The sequence below is a fragment of the Pongo pygmaeus genome, chromosome 8 (genome assembly GCF_028885625.2).
Source record: "Pongo pygmaeus isolate AG05252 chromosome 8, NHGRI_mPonPyg2-v2.0_pri, whole genome shotgun sequence".
In the NCBI taxonomy this organism is placed as follows: Eukaryota; Metazoa; Chordata; class Mammalia; order Primates; family Hominidae; genus Pongo; species Pongo pygmaeus.
The window spans coordinates 21,750,897-21,768,223 of record NC_072381.2 but is presented as its reverse complement, the minus strand read 5'-3'; the positions used below and the strand labels follow the sequence as shown (position 1 = coordinate 21,768,223).

The 17,327-nt window shown below is 38.0% G+C and overlaps 1 protein-coding gene across 26 annotated transcripts in view; it reads right to left on the bottom strand.

The window, feature by feature from the left end:
* Positions 1-17,327, bottom strand: part of MLLT10 (MLLT10 histone lysine methyltransferase DOT1L cofactor) — a 225,987-nt gene that overhangs the window by 124,790 nt on the left and 83,870 nt on the right. For 19 of the 26 annotated variants that reach the window (XM_063669626.1, XM_063669632.1, XM_063669625.1 and 16 more), the window contains 3 exons: positions 9,096-9,199; positions 6,602-6,695; positions 4,309-4,404 (listed from right to left, as the gene is read on the bottom strand). In XM_063669626.1, coding sequence (XP_063525696.1) covers positions 4,309-4,404; positions 6,602-6,695; positions 9,096-9,199 — 294 coding nt within the window. The remainder of the gene's footprint in view (positions 1-4,308; positions 4,405-6,601; positions 6,696-9,095; positions 9,200-17,327) is intronic. The other 7 variants (XM_063669628.1, XM_054437318.2, XM_054437319.2 and 4 more) reach the window with 1 other exon arrangement.

Sequence of the window (17,327 nt, the reverse complement as noted above, 5' to 3'; positions counted from 1 at the left end):
TTGGGAGGCAGAGGAGGGCGGATCATGAGGTCAGGAGATCCAGACCATCCTGGCTAACACGGTGAAACCCTGTCTCTACTAAAAATACAAAAAAATTAGCTGGGCGTGGTGGCGGGTGCCTATAATCCCAGCTACTCGGGAGGCTGAGGCAGGAGAATGGCGTGAACCTGGAAGGCGGAGCTTGCAGTAAGCCTAGATCGCGCCGCTGCACTCCAGCCTGGGCAACAGAGCGAGACTCCGTCTCAAAAAAAAAAAAAAAAAGGGGGGGTGGGGTGGATCACGAGGTCAGGAGATCGAGACCATCCTGGCTAACATGGTGAAACCCCATCTCTACTAAAAAAAAAAAAAAAAAAAAAAAAAAAATTAGGCGTGGTGGCAGGCGCCTGTAGTCCCAGCTACTCGGAAGGCTGAGACAGGAGAATGGCGTGAACCCGGGAGGCGGAGCTTACAGTAAACCGAGATTGCGCCACTGCACTCCAGCCTAGGCAACAGAGCAAGGCTCCGTCTCAGAAAAAAAAAAAAAAAATTCTTGGCAGGGTATGGTGGCTCACGCCCGTAATCCCAGCACTTTAGGAGGCCAAGGCGGGTGGATCACCTGAGGTCAGGAGTTCGAGACCAGCCTGGCCAAACCCAGTTCCTACTAAAAATACAGAAAATTAGCCGGGCATGGTGGGAGGTGCCTGTAATCCCAGCTATTCGGGAGGCTGAGGCAGAAGAATCGCTTGAACCTGGGAGACGGAGGTTGCAGGGAGCCAAGATCGAGCCATTGCACTCCAGCCTGGGCAACAAGAGCAAGACTCCGTCTCAGTAAACCAACGAACAAACAATTTTAAAATTGTAAATTAAAAAAAAAAAAAGAAAAACAGGTGCCAGAATGAAGGCAGATAAAAGAATTCAGAGAGAAAGTGGTTCAATGTATATCTTATGAACAGTATCACCAAAATTTAGCTCATAATATACAATACAGATGCTCCTCACCTTACAATGCAGCTACTCCCAATAACCCCATCACAAGCTAAAAATATCCTGTTAAAAATATGCTTTCAACTTACAATACTTTCAACTTAAGAAAAGTTTATCCTGACATAACTCCATGGTAAATCGAGAAGCACAATAAATGCATATTGTTTTCACACCAGTGTAAAGTCTAAAAATCGTAATTCAAACCATTTCAAGTTGGGAACTGTCTGTTTTAAAAATACTAATGTCTGACTTGATTATGAGCGTTACCTTTCAATGCAACACTAAAAACATGCTAGGCATATTTTCAAGACAACTCTACTGAACATAAAAATCTTAAAAGAGGGGCCAGGCGCGATGGCTCACGCCTGTAATCCCAGCACTTTGGGAGGCTGAGGCAGGTGGATCACGAGGTCAGGAGTTCGAGACCAGCCTGACCAACATGGTGAAACCCCGTCTCTACTAAAAATACAAAAATTAGCTGGGCGTGGTGGTGTGCACCTGTAATCCCAGCTACTCAGGAGGCTGAGGCAGGAGAATCGCTTGAACCGGGGAGGCGGAGGTTGCAGTGAGCTGAGACCGTGCCACTGCACCAGCCTAGGCAGCAGAGTGCCAGCCTAGGCGACACTCCAGCCTAAGCGACAAAAAAAGAAAAGAAAAAGAAAAAAAAAACTTAAAAGAGGTAAGGAGGGAAGGAAATAAAGATAGTCTGTAACACTCAATCTTTTAACTATAGTATCACTTATAATCATCCCATATTTTTACAGTCCTTTCCCAAATATTCCCAAGCCAAGCAAGCATGTCTAATAATAAACTTACAGTATGTTTCCTTCATTTAGTGCGCTTACTTTGTAGATGACCAGTAAATCTCAGTTATTAAAAACAAAATGTAAAAATAGATTCAAGCTTGACAGCAAAAAAATCAAGTTATATTAAACTTACATATGCCAAAAGTAAAATCCAAATAGTATTTACATACTTCTAAATATTAAAGCTAAACAAGTTTGACTAAATGTGTTTTTTATTCTAGCATCCACTCAACCACCACAAAAAATTCTTCAAATACAAAATTTAGTTCATTCCCAGAGCATTAAAAGATTTATACGTGTAGTCATCAGCACTATATTCATTCGACACCATACCATATTTAATAACTGTCCTTCAAATAACATGATAGGGCATATCTTAAAAGAAATACGATCATATAGTAAGCGCTTTTTAAACAAGATAATATGCATGAAATGGAAGAAGACCATTAATAGTGAGGCTTCCCTCTTCACAATTTATAATGAGCCCTGCCTAAGAATCCTTAGTTGATGACTTAAAAAGCTTAAATAAACTTTCATGGTGCTTATTACTAAAACTGCTAATTAAACCAATCCTGCTATTTTTTATCAGCAATCTAATCAACAATAAACAAGACAGGCTCCTACTACCGTCACTTTATAACAAAACCACCTCAAAAAGAAATCAAGATATATATGTTTACTTGCTGCCTGAGATCTAAAAAAAGTGTGTGTGTGTATGTATGTCACCAGGCACGGTGGCTCACGCCTATAATCCCAGCACTTTGGGAGGCCGAATCACATGAGGCCAGGAGTTGGAGACCAGCCTGGACAACAGTGAAATCCTGTCTCTACTAAAAATACAAATAAATTAGCCAGGCATGGTGGCATGTGCCTGTAATCCCAGCTACTAAATAGGCTGAGGCATGACAATCACTTGAACCCGGGAGGCAGAGGTTGCAATAACGCGAGATCACGCCACTGCACTCTAGCCTGGGTGACAGAGTTACTAGGGAGGCTGAGGCACGAGAATCGTTTGAACACAGGAGGCAGAGGTTGCGGTAGCCTAAGATCACACCACTGCACTCCAGCCTGGCCAACAGAGTGGGACTCTGTCTCTAAATAAATAAATAAATGCCAGACAACAGCCCTAAGTTATAATTATTTCACGCATGATAGAGAATTTACTCTCAAAACTACTTAAGTTTTTAAAACGTTTACCTTGAAAAAGCACAAACTCAAACCAAAAAAAAATTTTTTTTTTCTTTTGAGACAGAGTCTCGCTCCGTCGCCCAGGCTGGAGTGCAGTGGCACAATCTCGGCTCACTGCAATCTCCGCCTCCTGGGTTCAAGCGATTCTCCTGCCTCAACCTCCTGAGTAGCTGGGATTAAAAACAACCACCACCACGCCCGAATAATTTTTTTTTTTCGTATTTTTAGCTGAGACACAGTTTCACCATGTTGGCCAGGCTGGTCTCAAACTCCTCCACCTCCCTCAGCCTCCCAAAGTGCTGGGCTTACAGGCTTGAGCCACCATGCCCAGCCCAAAATGTTTTTAAACAATTATTTGTTGGCATTTACCAAATCATATTTACAAATATGAAAATGATATGGGATCTAAATTTTAAATACAGTCTGCAGAAACATTTCCAAAACTAGCATATACCAACTTTCTAAGAAAAATATTCTTTTCCATTTGACAATGTCCTTTTTATCTTCACTTCCTTAAACACAATTCATAATAGATTCTTTTTTAAGAGACAGGGGTCTCACTCTGTCCCCAAGCTGGTGTGCACTGGCACAATCCCAGCACACTACAGCCTCCACTCAAGCGATCCTCTCGCCTCAGCCTCCTAGGTAGTTGGGACTACAGGCGCCCACCACCATGCTCAGCTAATGGCAATATGTTCTTAAAGAACATATTAAAGAACAAATTAAGTACAAATGATTTTCCAGTATTATTTTTTAGTTTATTAAAAAGTATTTCCTATAAAGCAAGTAAAAATGTAAGCGGGAAAACAGGCAAGTCAGAAAAAGACAGATTAGTATTTAGGCAAGCTTTTAGTGTTTTAATTAAAAGACAAAATATTCTCAAACAAAAGATATGACATTTAGCCACTAGAAAAAATTAATAAACCAGCAGCACCACTGAAAAAGAAAAAATAGCCAAGAATATACAGAACTTCAAAATTGTTCTATTATACAGAAAAAAGCTGATAATTACTTACAGGCGAAGTAATCAGTTAATAATATATAGCAACAAACTATTATTGCTGAAGTCACCTAAAGATTTCACAAGATGACCACAGTAACACATGCAAGAAATTTCTCTCATGCTTTCAGTAAAGTTGTAATCTAAATTTTCAGTTGCAATGGGTAAAACCATATCCACAAATATGGCATTAAACCTATCATTTCATTAAATACTCTTTATTAGCCAAAATGTTTCTATATTTCAATGTCTCCATTTAACTATCAAGAATGTAATTTTATCTAAAAAGGCAAAAAAAAAAATTCTATTAAGTAGATGTGCTACAAATTTAGCAACAACAAATCCACTTACTTTTTTCTCTTTCTCATGATGTTTATCCTGAGAGTGAGAGGAAGAATCACTTAAACTTTGATCATATGACCTATTAGATCCCCGTTTGCTCTTTTTCTAAAAAACAAAATATATATACATAGATGTATATGTATATAAAACTTTTTAAATGAATCTTTTTGTTAGGCTGAAACCAATTCAACTATAAAGTATTTTTAATGCCTACTGAAATTTTTAAAAGTCTATTGCAATCTATATAATCCAGTTTAGACACCATTCATATATTATCCATTGCATTATAAAAGAAAACCTAAACATTAATGCCATATTTTTGTAAATTAATTAAAATGTGTGAAAACAGATCCTTTATTTTCAAATAAGCTACTATATATTTTCAACATCAGCTTAAAAATAAAGTTTCAATAAAAAGAGAAAATGCCATATTAAAAAAGGGTGCGAAGACTAGAAGAATAGAAAGGTAAATATTTGAAGTGTTACCTTATGCCACTAGGAAAAGCAAGAAGACTTTTAATCTTATACCATCAGTATTAAGATATACAGTTTTCTAAAAATTAATCTCTGCAGTTCAATAAATAATTCCTGCACATTATATTCGATAGAGCAAATAAAGAAAAAAATTAAAAAATTAAAGGAAATGTCAGTATTAGACTCATGCACTTTTCAAAGCATTACTAAAAAACATCACACATTTCTGTTTAAAACACTTGTATCATTGCATAATTAAGTATGAAGGTGAGAGTTATTTGAGGTGTTTAAAAGTTGGTGGTACCACATCTAATTGGTGTAAACTAGATAAAAATGACTATAAAGAAGTTCAAATTCCATGCAAATGTAAAGATGATATAATCTTATTATTATTAAATAGACATTTTTCCCAACTATCAAATGGGATAACATCATGTCTATAATTAGCAATAAGAAGATTCTATTTGCACAAACTTCAAAATCCATTTTTTATTTATATCATCTCTCATTTAGAAAATGAGTATTTCAATATGCTTGTTACACCTAGGAAGAAAAATTTTCAATTTTATAATCTCAAAATTTCTGTTAGTCATTAAAATAAAGCATTCAGCATCAAAGGATATACAGATACACGCTCTTAAGTAATTCGCATACAAGAACCAAAATATTAGAGGCCTAAACTGCTCATTTCATAAAACAGGGGCCCCTTGTATTTATTTTCAAAAGAAATAGCCCCATTCACAAGGGAAATATAATAATTTAAAAATTAGAAACTAAAAGAAAAATAAAGAAGCCTTAAACCTTCAGTGTATTAATATCTACCATTAAAAAGAATGAGAAGTAGATACTCGGGACTTCAGACATACTGACCCTTCAAAGGAACATGGATGCAAATATGTAACACCCAATCAAATGTTACTAACTCAATCACCATGATCCTGTGTGACAGCAAATAGTGACCAAATCTAAAGAATTCCCAAAGTTGTATTTAAATATATTTTTCTGAAGGTTTTTAAGCAAGTTACAAGACAGACTTACTTCAGTTTTACTATTTCCCAGTAAATAAAAATGAAAATAAATAAATGGGTAATAGTAATTAAGCAGAAAATGAGAAAGTGATAATCACAAAATGTAAAATTGGCACCAAAAATCCAATTAACTAAAGACATTAAAAATATAAAGTTTCCTACAGATTAATTTTTTTCACTAAATGTATACCAACATTCACTATCATTATTTATATTTTATATATATATATATGCATTTTTTTTTCTTTTTTTTTTTTTTTTTTTTTTTGAGACGGAGTCTCACTCTTGTTGCCCAGGTTGGAGTGTAATGGCAGGATCTCGGCTCACTGCAACCTCCGCCTCCCGGGTTCAAGCAATTCTCCTGCCTCAGCGTCCCAAGTAGCTGGGATTACAGGCATGCACCAGCACACCCCGCTAATTTTGTATTTTTAGTAGAGACGAGGTTTCTCCATGCTGGTCAGGCTGGTCTCCAATTCCGACCTCAGATGATCCACCCGCCTCGGCCTCCCAAAGTGCTGGGATTACAGGTATGAGCCACAACACCCGGCCTAATATTAATATATATTCCAAATGAGAGTACTTTAGAATATTCACCTTTACAAATACACTGAAGCAAGCAAAATCTTTTAAAATTACTATTAATAGATCTTTTTACTTCCAATAAAGAACATGCTAAACACAATCTCTAGCCAAAAACTCAAGGAAAAAGGAACTGTTATATGCTTTTTTTAATAAAACAGTATCATTCTATTGTCAAAACTAATCATAATCATTTCATTAAATCCAAGACAAATTCTTACCAGCTTACTAAAATGGTATTTACAGTAGCCACAGTATTGGACATTATCGGCACCATTACCTTCTTCTTCACAAAGCAGTCCGGCAAACTGAGCGCTGAAAATAAAAGCCAAGTATATTTACTGATATACTAAAATCACAGTACCTGTATATATAAGCAAATAAAATTTACTTCCAATCATTCATGCTCTGAGAAAATACATCTCCTAAGAAAAAAATGAGCAAATAAAAAGCTTTATTCTACCTGTGACCAAGTATATTTCACCCCAACCTGCAACTCATCTTTTTTTAAAGTTATGTTTACGGCTTAAAACAAACTCTTCATACATCTCTATTAGGATGACGATGTATACATGTTTTATGTCTCCAAATAGACATTAAGTTTAAGACACATTCTCTTCCCCCTCAAATCCCACCCCATCAGTTAACACTTCGTTTTACTTTTTCAATCTGTCACAGGTACAAATGGAAAGGCCATGCCTCTAAAGGGCCAAAGTGATGGTAGTTAGCCCATGGATGCAGATTACATAACCTTACAAGGAAAACATGCATTCACTCAAGACTAAATTTGCAACTCTAAGTGCTTTAAGTCACAGCACAATAAGCGAGATAAACATAAATTGTGCTTTTCAGTCAAAAGCAATGGAAGAAATGAAAATGAAACCTAATGTTACAATATTCTTTTTTTTTTTTTTTTTTTGAGACAGGGTTTCGTTCTTGTCACCCAGGCTGGAGTGCAGTGGTGCAATGAAAGCTCACTGCAGCCTTAACCTCCTGGGCTCAGGCAATCCTCCCACCTCAACCTCCCAAATAGCTGAGACTACAGGAGTACACCATCACACCTGGCTAATTTTGTTTTTATTTTTAGTAGAGATGAGGTGTCTTGCTATGTTGCCCAGGCTGCTCTTTAACTCAAGCAATCCTCCCACCTTGGACTCCTAAAGTGCTGGGATTACAGGCATAGCCACTGCACCCAGCTAATATTCGTTTTGTTTTTTGTTTGTTTTTTTTGTTTTGAGATGGAGTCTCATTCTGTCACCCAGGCCAGAGTACAGTGGCATGATCTCAGCTCACTGCAACCTCGGCCTCCCAGGCTCAAGCAATTCTCCCATCTCAGCCTCCCGAGTAGCTGGGATTACAGGCATGGTTCACCATGCCCGGCTGATTTTTTCGTATTTTTAGTAGAGATGGGGTTTCACCATCTTGCCCAGGGTGGCTCTGAACTCCTGAGCTCAGGCAATCTGCCCACCTCTGTCTCCCAAAGTGCTGGGATTACAGGCATAAGCCACTGTGCCTGCCATATTCATTTTTAAAAACACAAAATGCTGGTTTCTAATCACCATCTTTTCAATTTGACCTTTCACACTTTTAACATTCCAAAATTATATTAGTATAGAGATCTCATACCCCAAAAACTACTTTCATCTTTGAGAAATTTGGTACAGTCATTACAAGAATTTATAAAAGTCAAAAACCGTTTTCCATTTCACAATAGTAGTATAAAACAGATTTCATATAACCAAACAGTAAAAACTCAGGAAATGAGCATGTACTTACTACTGGCAGTGAGGCATAGACTGATTCTTAAAGAAGCATAGACTGATTCTTAAAATTAGTGCACAGATTATTCCCAAACTTTTTATTTGGAACTGTTACCTATTATGTAAAATATATTGCTGTAAATAATTTTTGCCCTCGAAATTTTGTTGCTGAAAGAATATCTTTTTTTTTTTTTTTTTTTTTTTTTTTTTTTTTGAGACGGAGTCTTGGTTTGTCGCCAGGCTGGAGTGCAATGGCGCAATCTCGGTTCACTGCAAACTCCACCCCCCAGGTTCAAGCGATTCTCTTGCCTCAGCTTCCCGAGTAGCTGGGGTTACAGGCATGTGCCACCACACCTGGCTAATTTTTGTATTTTTAGTAGACACACGGTTTTGCCATGTTGGCCAGGCTGGTCTGGACCTCCTGACCTCAGGTGATCCACCCGCCTCGGCCTCCCAAAGTGCTGGGATTACAGGTGTGGGCCACTGCACCCGGCAGGAAAGAGTATCTTAAATAAATTTTTGAGAAGTTGCCATTGTAATATTGAGAATGACAGTGGTTACACTACTTCTCACTTGAGACACAGAAGGTAAGGAAATACTATCATTCACTGAATCCTTGTATTCAGACACTGCACTAAGCTTACCTAGATTAGCTCATTTAATCATAATAACAAATCGAAGGATAGGTAATCAATACCAAAATTTTAAACAAGATGAAACTGAAGCTTACAGAGAATAAGACATCAGAACCAGAGTCCACTTATTGCAAAATCACTCTGGTAAATACATTCAGTTATTAAAATTATCTTTATTACAAATAAATAAATGTGAACACAGAAACTATACCAATAAAGTTTACCATAATTAATGTTTGAGTATCTAAGTCTTTAACTTATTATTGTTACGCAAGGTATTTACCAAGTTCAGTTCTGTGCAACAATGGAAACATCCTTACCATGTTACATGGAAAGCCTGTCGACATCCATGTTTATTACATGTCATGCAAGCACCAGTGGCTGCTTTGCTTTCTCTTCCTTGTTCATCACAAATGTAGCAAGTCTTGGGGTTAAAAAAAAAAAAGACAAAAATCATACATGTTCTTAACGTGAATCAGAATTTTACAATTATCTTCAGAAATGAAGATCAGGTATACTAACTAACCTATCTTAACTCAAAATATGAATTCATTTTGGACAATAATCTAATTTTTGCATATAATACAAACAGAAAAATATAAACAAAGACATACAAATAGTCCTATTAAAAAAATTCACGAAGGCATTATCTTCATCAGTCTCACAAACTTTGCAAGACAGGAAGACTCTTCCCAGGCACTGAGGCTGGCGGGCCAGGACACAACCTACCACACCTCTTCTTCCCAACACCTTGTCATCGAAACTGATTCCTGTAACAAGGGTGTAAAAACAATGTTTATCTTTCCCCTCTGCAGGAAGTCTGAAACAGGGTATTGGGACCTAAGAGACAAATAACAGCCCTACATGAATTAGCAAGGTTTTTAGGTCATTCATTTCCACTGTCTGTGAGGAATCCTATACGGGTAGGCTGTCATTCAGCCCCACCAAGCTGACATATGTGGGCTACAGAAGAAGATACTTTAGCTAAGTAGGTCAGAAATGCCCAAGAGATACAAAGTCAATGAACACCCCGAGAAACTTTGACTGACATCTTCCATTTTCCATGTGCAAGTAACTAATAGGCAATATTAACTTTTCACAGCTCAAAATCATGGCTGGTCATGTGACAGAAGACTGAATTGCAAAAAACGACAATCTAAATATCAGTGTATAATGAATAAAATCAGCAGACTGCAAGCTGAGGATACAAAAAGTTATGCCTAACTACATATAATCAGGTGATACATATTGAAAAAGAAACTAATTTCTAAATAGTAATAAAGCATAACCTAGCCCAACTTCAATACAACCAAATGGTTTCATTCACTCTGCACTGTGGTGCCAAATAACACCATGCAACAATATTTACAAGGACACAGAAAAAAAAAAAACTAATTATCTAACTAGGTACATGATTTCAACTCCTCTATTGAAAACCTAGGATTCTCTGGGCGTGGTGGCTCACACCTGTAATCCCAGCCCTTTGGGAGGCCGAGGCGGGTGGATTACCTGAGGTCAGGAGTTCGAGACCAGCCTGGCCAACATGGTGAAACCCTGTCTCTACTAAAATTACAAAAAAAAAAAAAAACTAGCCGGGCATGGTGGCGGATGCCTATAATCCCAGCTACTCAGGAGGCTAAGGCAAGAGAGTCACTTGAACCAGGCAGGTGGAAGTTATAGTGAGCCGAGATCATGCCATTGCACTCCAGCCTGGGCAACAAGAGAGAAACTCCATCTCAAAAAAAGAAAAAAGAAAGAAAAACTAGGATTCAGACTCAACTGAATTACAAACATCATTTTATACCTCTAAAAAGTAAAATCCCAAATAACAACAAAACCTATCTAGACATACTGAATAAAAGTATTCCTAAGTACTAGTTACAACGGAAGAATTTAGCATGCATTTTTGCCTACAAATGATCAAAAAAATTTAAAAAGAATAGAGCACATTGAAATAATAACATTCTATATGGCAAAATTTGGGGAAAATATGCAAAAGAGGCCTCAAATACCTCAGTAACTTCCAAAGAGCTGACAGTGAATAGAAATCATTACTTAACCATCCCATAAAACTTAAAACTATGATAATTTTTATTTATAAAAAAAAAAAAAAAGAAGGCGGGTGAAACATCCAGAATGGGAGATCTTCTCCCTAGAGAAGTAATCATTTCACAGGTGAAAAAGTCAAGTAGTCTCTGGAATTGTCCTACTGACATACAGAAAAAAATTTACCCAAGTAAATCTACTAAATCTCAATAATGACACTAAGAGTCTATAGCATTTAAGTCACAACTTGCTCCCAGCATCCCCACCCCAACAGCTCCCTATGACTGTTGGGACTGATGGTCCACTCTAGATGGTGTGGCCAAGAAGATGAGGGCTCCCTCCAACTCAGCTTCTAGTCTAGGACTATACTTTTACCCTATGACGGCCAGGCTGCTAGTGTCTCTGATTCAACTCAGATCTGGTAGCTCCCATTCACAGATCCCCATTGTCACAAAAAGCCAAGCATGCTAGGGCCCTATCATCCCTGCCCCAGCTTTTAGTAGAGTGGAAAGTTCCATATTATGAGAAGCAAAATGGAAAAACAAGAAGCTATCATACCCTTCCCTTCTCTCAATACCCTGTTATAGACCAAGAGTGTCTCTTCAGAAGAAGGCTACTCGTCCCATCCCCAGTTCCAGAGCAGTAAGGCAGAGGGTGTACACTTAAGGGGACTGTAAGAACCAAAGAATTCAGCAGTTCTGCCTGAGGACAGACTTTGTTTTGTAACAGGCTTAGAGTTCATGCTTAAGGTTTTTGTCAAAAATAAGGGAGAATTCACAATCTCTGTGTGTGTGTGTGTGTGTGTGTGTGAGAGAGAGAAAACATCACACTGTACTCTGCAAACACATACAATTATGATTTGTCAAACAAAAACAAATGAGAAAAAAAAGAAAACTAATAAAGAGTACCTGAATTCTATTTTCCAGTGTACTCACTACAATTTAAGTAAAGTCAGAGGGAAAAAACACAACAATGGAGACTTGTTAGCAATTAGGACAAGAATGATAGTTACAAGGAGAAACAAGTACAACAACTGAACAGCCAGAAGATTAACAGAGTGAACTACAGAAAGACAGCAAGAAGGGCCCTCCTGGGATCACACTCATCCCTGGGGTTCTAGAATGTTGTGCACACGAACTAGGCTGCATCCAATGGGGAGAAATTGTATCAGGATTTGTGACAAACCTAAAAGCATTCCCTAAGCCAAATACAAACGCATCAATCAATAAAACTCAGGGGGCTACAGTACAACCTCTGATCAAAAACTGGCTGAAAAATAAGTTACTCTGGCCCGGGGCAATTCCTCAAAAGTCAAACTTCAAAGTAAAATCACATTCATACCTAATGGTCAAAAGACTGTGCATAAGCTCAATTGTACACCCTCTAAGAAATAACTGGAAAATAACCTCTGATATCCTTGGAAAATAGTCTCTAAACAACAAACACCTCCTACATTTGTTTCAGCAGGGCCATCTGAGGTTGTATACTATTGGAAAAACAGACTTCAGAAAATCAGTCTGGCGAAGTGATTAAACAAATAAATGACCAAACAAACAACAGTAAGACACACAGGGAGAAGAAAGAATCATTATCCAGAGGGGCTATATTACCTGAAATAGGTATTCAACAAAAAAAATTTAAAAATAAAGAACACACACAGGAAAAAGGAGCAGTAAGAAAAACTGCCTTTGAGAGTGCCCAGATGTTGGACTTAGGAGACAAAGACCTCAAACAAATGGAAAATCTGGAGTTTAAATTTTATTTAAAAGACTCAAAAGCTGATTTAATTGGGAGAAGAAAAAAATTAGCAAACTTAAGAAGAGATCAATAGAGATTATATAACCTAACAGACAGTTTTGTCCTTAGATTATAAAACCTAAAGAACAGCCTGAAAAAAATGTGAGACACCATTAAATGCACATATGTATCAATAACCAGAAGAAGAGAAAGAGAGACAGAAACTACATTTGAAAATCTAGTGCTGAAAACTTCCAAAATTTGATTTTAAAAAAATTATACATCCAAAAATCTCAACAAACTCAAAATAAGATGAAAACAAAGAGATTCACACTAAAAATGATGAAAGCAGCTAGGATTGGTAACTCACATCTGTAATCCCAACACTTTGAGAGGCTGAGGCAGGAGGATCGCTTGAGCCCAGGAGTTCAACACCAGCCTGGGCAACATAGCAAAGCCTCACCTCTACTTAAAAAAAAAAAAAAAAAAAAAAAATTAGCCAGGCGTGATGGTGCAAGCCTGTACTCCCAGCTACTCAGGAAGCTGAGGTGAGAGGACGGCTTGAGTCCAGGAGATCAACAACTGAACTGAGCCTTTATAGTGCCACCGCACTCCAGCATAGGCAAATGAGCAAGAACCTGTCTCAAGAAAAAAAAAAAAAGAAGCCAGAAATAAAGAGAAAACTCTTAAAACAGAACGAGAAAAATGACCTGCCACATATAAGATAAATACAATAAAATTAACACCTGAGATCCAATCAGGAACTACGGAGGCCAGAAGGCAATGGAATAACATATTCAAAATACCAAAAAAAAAGAAGAAAAAAAACCCTGTAAATCAAGAATCCTATAACTAGCAAAACTGTCTTTCAAAAATAAAGGCAAAATATAAACATTTTAAAATAAAAATTTAGAGATTTTCTTGCTCCAGATGTGACAAAAAAGAAATACTAAAGGAAATTATTTTAGCTAAAATCAAGTGACACCAAACAGCAATTGCAATCTACATGAAAAACAAACAGCTCTGATAGAGACCATGTAGGAAGTAAGAGAGTGTGACTAGGCATTTCTTCTTCATTCTTCTCTTATCTATTTAATTTAAATAGCTGAATTAAACAATGTCTACAAATTATATTGCCAAGACTGTAACATATACAAATGTGACAATAATACAATTAAACAGGATTGGGACAAAGCTATAATAAAGAATTAACACCTGGCCAGGGGTGGTTCACGCCTGTAATCCCAGCACTTTGGGAGGACAAGGTGGGCGGATCACCTGGGGTCAGGAGTTCAAGACCAGCCTGACTAACATGGAGAAACCCTGTCTCTACTAAAAATACAAAATTACCTGGGCGTGGTGACGCATGCCTGTAATCCCAGCTACTCAGGAGGTTGAAGTGTGAGAATTGCTTGAACCCAGGAGGCGGAGGTTGTGGTGAGGCGAGATCGTGCCATTCCACTCCAGCCTGGGCAACAAGAGCAAAACTCCACCTCAAAAAAAATAAAAATAAAAAAAAAGCATAGATTACATAAAACAATAAGTTTAACAACATATTGTTGAGTTTTTAACATTTATAATGTTTATTATAATAATAGCAAAAGGGGGAAGAGGGCAATGGAGCTTTACAGGAGAAAACTGCTTTCTGCAAGTCTTTATCTTTTTGCTGGTAAAAAGTCCTGCCTCAGTGTTGATGGCTTCTGACTCACTGAGGTGGTGGTTGTGGCACTTTCACTATCTTTCAAGTAGAGACAAGGTCTTGCTATGTTGCCCTGGGTGGTCTCAAACTCCTGGCGTCAAGCAATCCTACTGTCTCCGAAAGGCCTGGGATTAAAAGGTGTGAACTACCACACCCAGCCATTTTTTAAAATAACAATAAAGTTGGCTATATCAGTTGACTCTTCCTTTCATAAAACATTGCTCTGTAGTATGCGCTGCTGTTTGACAGCATTTTACCTACAGTAAAACTTTCTTCAAAATTGGGGCCTAATCTCTCAAACCTTGCTGCCACTTTATCAACTAAGTATAGGGCATATTCTACATCCTTTGTTGTCATTTCAACAATGTTTACACCATCTTCACAGGAAATAGATTCTATCTCAAGGAAGTACTTTCTTTGTTCATCTATGAGAAGATATTCATTCAAGTTTGACCATGAGATTGCAGCAATTCAGTCACATCTTCAGGCTCCACTTCTAATTCTAGCTCTCTTGCTATTGGCCACCACATCTGCAGCCTCCATCAAAGTCTTGATGGAGGACAGAATCAACTTCTTTCAAACTCCGGTTCATGTTGATATTTTGACTTCCTCCCACAAAACACCAATGTTCTTAATGGTACCCAGAATGGTTAATTCTTTCCAGAAAGTTTTCAATGTACTTTGCCCAGATCCATCAGAGGAATCACCCTCTATATAACAGCCATAGCCTTTCGAAAGGTGTTTCTTAAAGCAGACTTCTACGTCAAATTGACTCCTGGATCCACAGACTGCAGGATGGATGTTGCTAGCAGGCACGAAAAGAACATTTTCTTGTACATCTTCATCAGAACTCTTAGGTGACTATGTACCTTGTCAAACGGTTACTAATTGGCCTACATTCAATATTGTTGTGTCTTAGGGAACAAGGAGGCCTGAGGAGAGTAGAGAGAGATGAGGGAACAGCCAGCTGGTACAGCAGTCAGAACACATACAACATTTATTAACTTCACCTCACAGTAACATCAAAGGTCATGGATCATACATAACCATAACAGATATAATAATGAAAATGTGTGTATTATGAGAATTAACAAAAAGGGACAAAGAGTCACTAAGTGAGCACATGCTGTTGGAAAAATGAAACCGATAGACTTGCTTGCTCAAGGGTTGCCACAAACCTTCAATTTGGTCAAAAAGAAAAAAACCATGCAATTCCTGTGAAGTACAATAAAAAGAAGCCCAATAAAATGAGATATGCTTAAGAAAAAAAAAGATATGCTTATACATCTTACTAAAATTAAATACAGTCTAGCAAGTTAAGATAAAGATAGTAAGCCCTACAACTACCACTAAGAAAATAACCCAAGAAAAATCGTTTTAAAAATCATAAAGGCCAGGCCAGTGAGCCAAACACCTGTAGTTCCCAGCACTTTGGGAGACTAAAGCAGGAGGATAGTTTGAGCCCAGGAGTTTGACACCAGCCGGGGCAACATACCCAGTCACTATAAACAATAAAAAACTTAGGCATGATGGCATATGGCTGTAGTCCCTGCTGCTTGCGAGGCTGAGAGGGGAGGATCACTTGAACCCGGGAGGTTGATGTTGCAGTGACCGTGACAGTGCCACTGCACTCCAAACAGGGTGACAGAGCAAGACCCTATCTCAAAAAATATATATAAAATAAAATAACAATGAAAAATAAAAGAAATGAAAATGGTATACTAGAAAGTATCTATAGATGGTATCCAACTTAAAATCATTCTACTTACAGTTTTTCAACTTTACCACCATGATGCAAACCCGATACACATTAGTACAATATTCTCTTGGGATGCTGGGCAGCGGCAGCAAGCCACAACTCCCAGTCAGCCACGCCATCATGAGACTAAACAACCAATGCTTGCTTGTCCAGTGAACCGTGTAGACAGATGATTTTTCCCAACTGTAGGCTATGTAAGTGTTCTAAGCATGTTTAAGGTAGACTAGGCTAAGCCAAGATGTTAAATAAATAAGGTATATTTCTTTTTTTTTTTTTAAAGAGATGGGGTCTCACTATGTTACCTAGGCTGCAGTGAAGTGGCTGTTCACAGGTGCAATAATCACACACTAACGCCTCAAACTCCTGGGCTCAAATAATACTCCTGCTTCATAAGAATGTAAGCTCATCATAACTCAAGAAGCATCTGTACTTAAGATTAAAAAGGTAGAAATAATAAAAAACAAAAAACAGGAACTAAGTAGTCATAACGGAAAAAAAAAAAAAATGGGCAGGCTGCCAATCCAGGACCAAGGGGTAAGGCCATGTCAATGCGCCTAGAGAACAGAGTATCAAGCCACAGAGAACTATTTTCAAGTCTCAGAACTGAATGGAATTTGTCCTGCAGACTTACAAACCTGCTTTAAACCCCTTTTTTCCTTCCAATTTATCTCTTTTGGAATGGGAATGCTTCTCCACCTGTCCCACCATTGCATCTCAGAAACAGATAACTTGTTTTCTATGTATCACAGCTTTAGAAACAGAAGTTATTATTATTTTTTTTTTAGACAGAGTCTCACTCTTGCCACCCAGGCTAGAGTGCAATGGCACAGTCTCGGCTCACAGCAACCTCTGCCTCCCAGCTTCAAGCAACTCTCCTGCCTCAGCCACCCGAGTAGCCGGGACTACAGGTGTGTGCCACTACACCTGGCTAATTTTTGCATTTTTAGTAGAGACAGGGTTTCACTGTGTTAGCCAGGCTGGTCTTGAACTCCTGACCTCAGGTCATCTGCCCGCCCAAAGTGCTGAGATTACAGGCATGAGCCACCAGAGATGCCCAGCAGAGATAGAAATTTTGCTTCAGGATTAACCAAAGTCTTAATCCATCGCCAATTCCAATGATTCAGAAGATGAGATTTGGGACTTTCTGAGTTTATTATATTCAGGTAAGATGTGAGACTTACTTACAGAGTTTACGTAAAAATGGATTAACACTTTTGGGGGCTACTGGGATACAGCACATCTATTTTGTATGTGGAAAGAACATAAATTTTGGGGGGTCCAGAAGGCAGACTGCTATGGGTTGAACTGTGG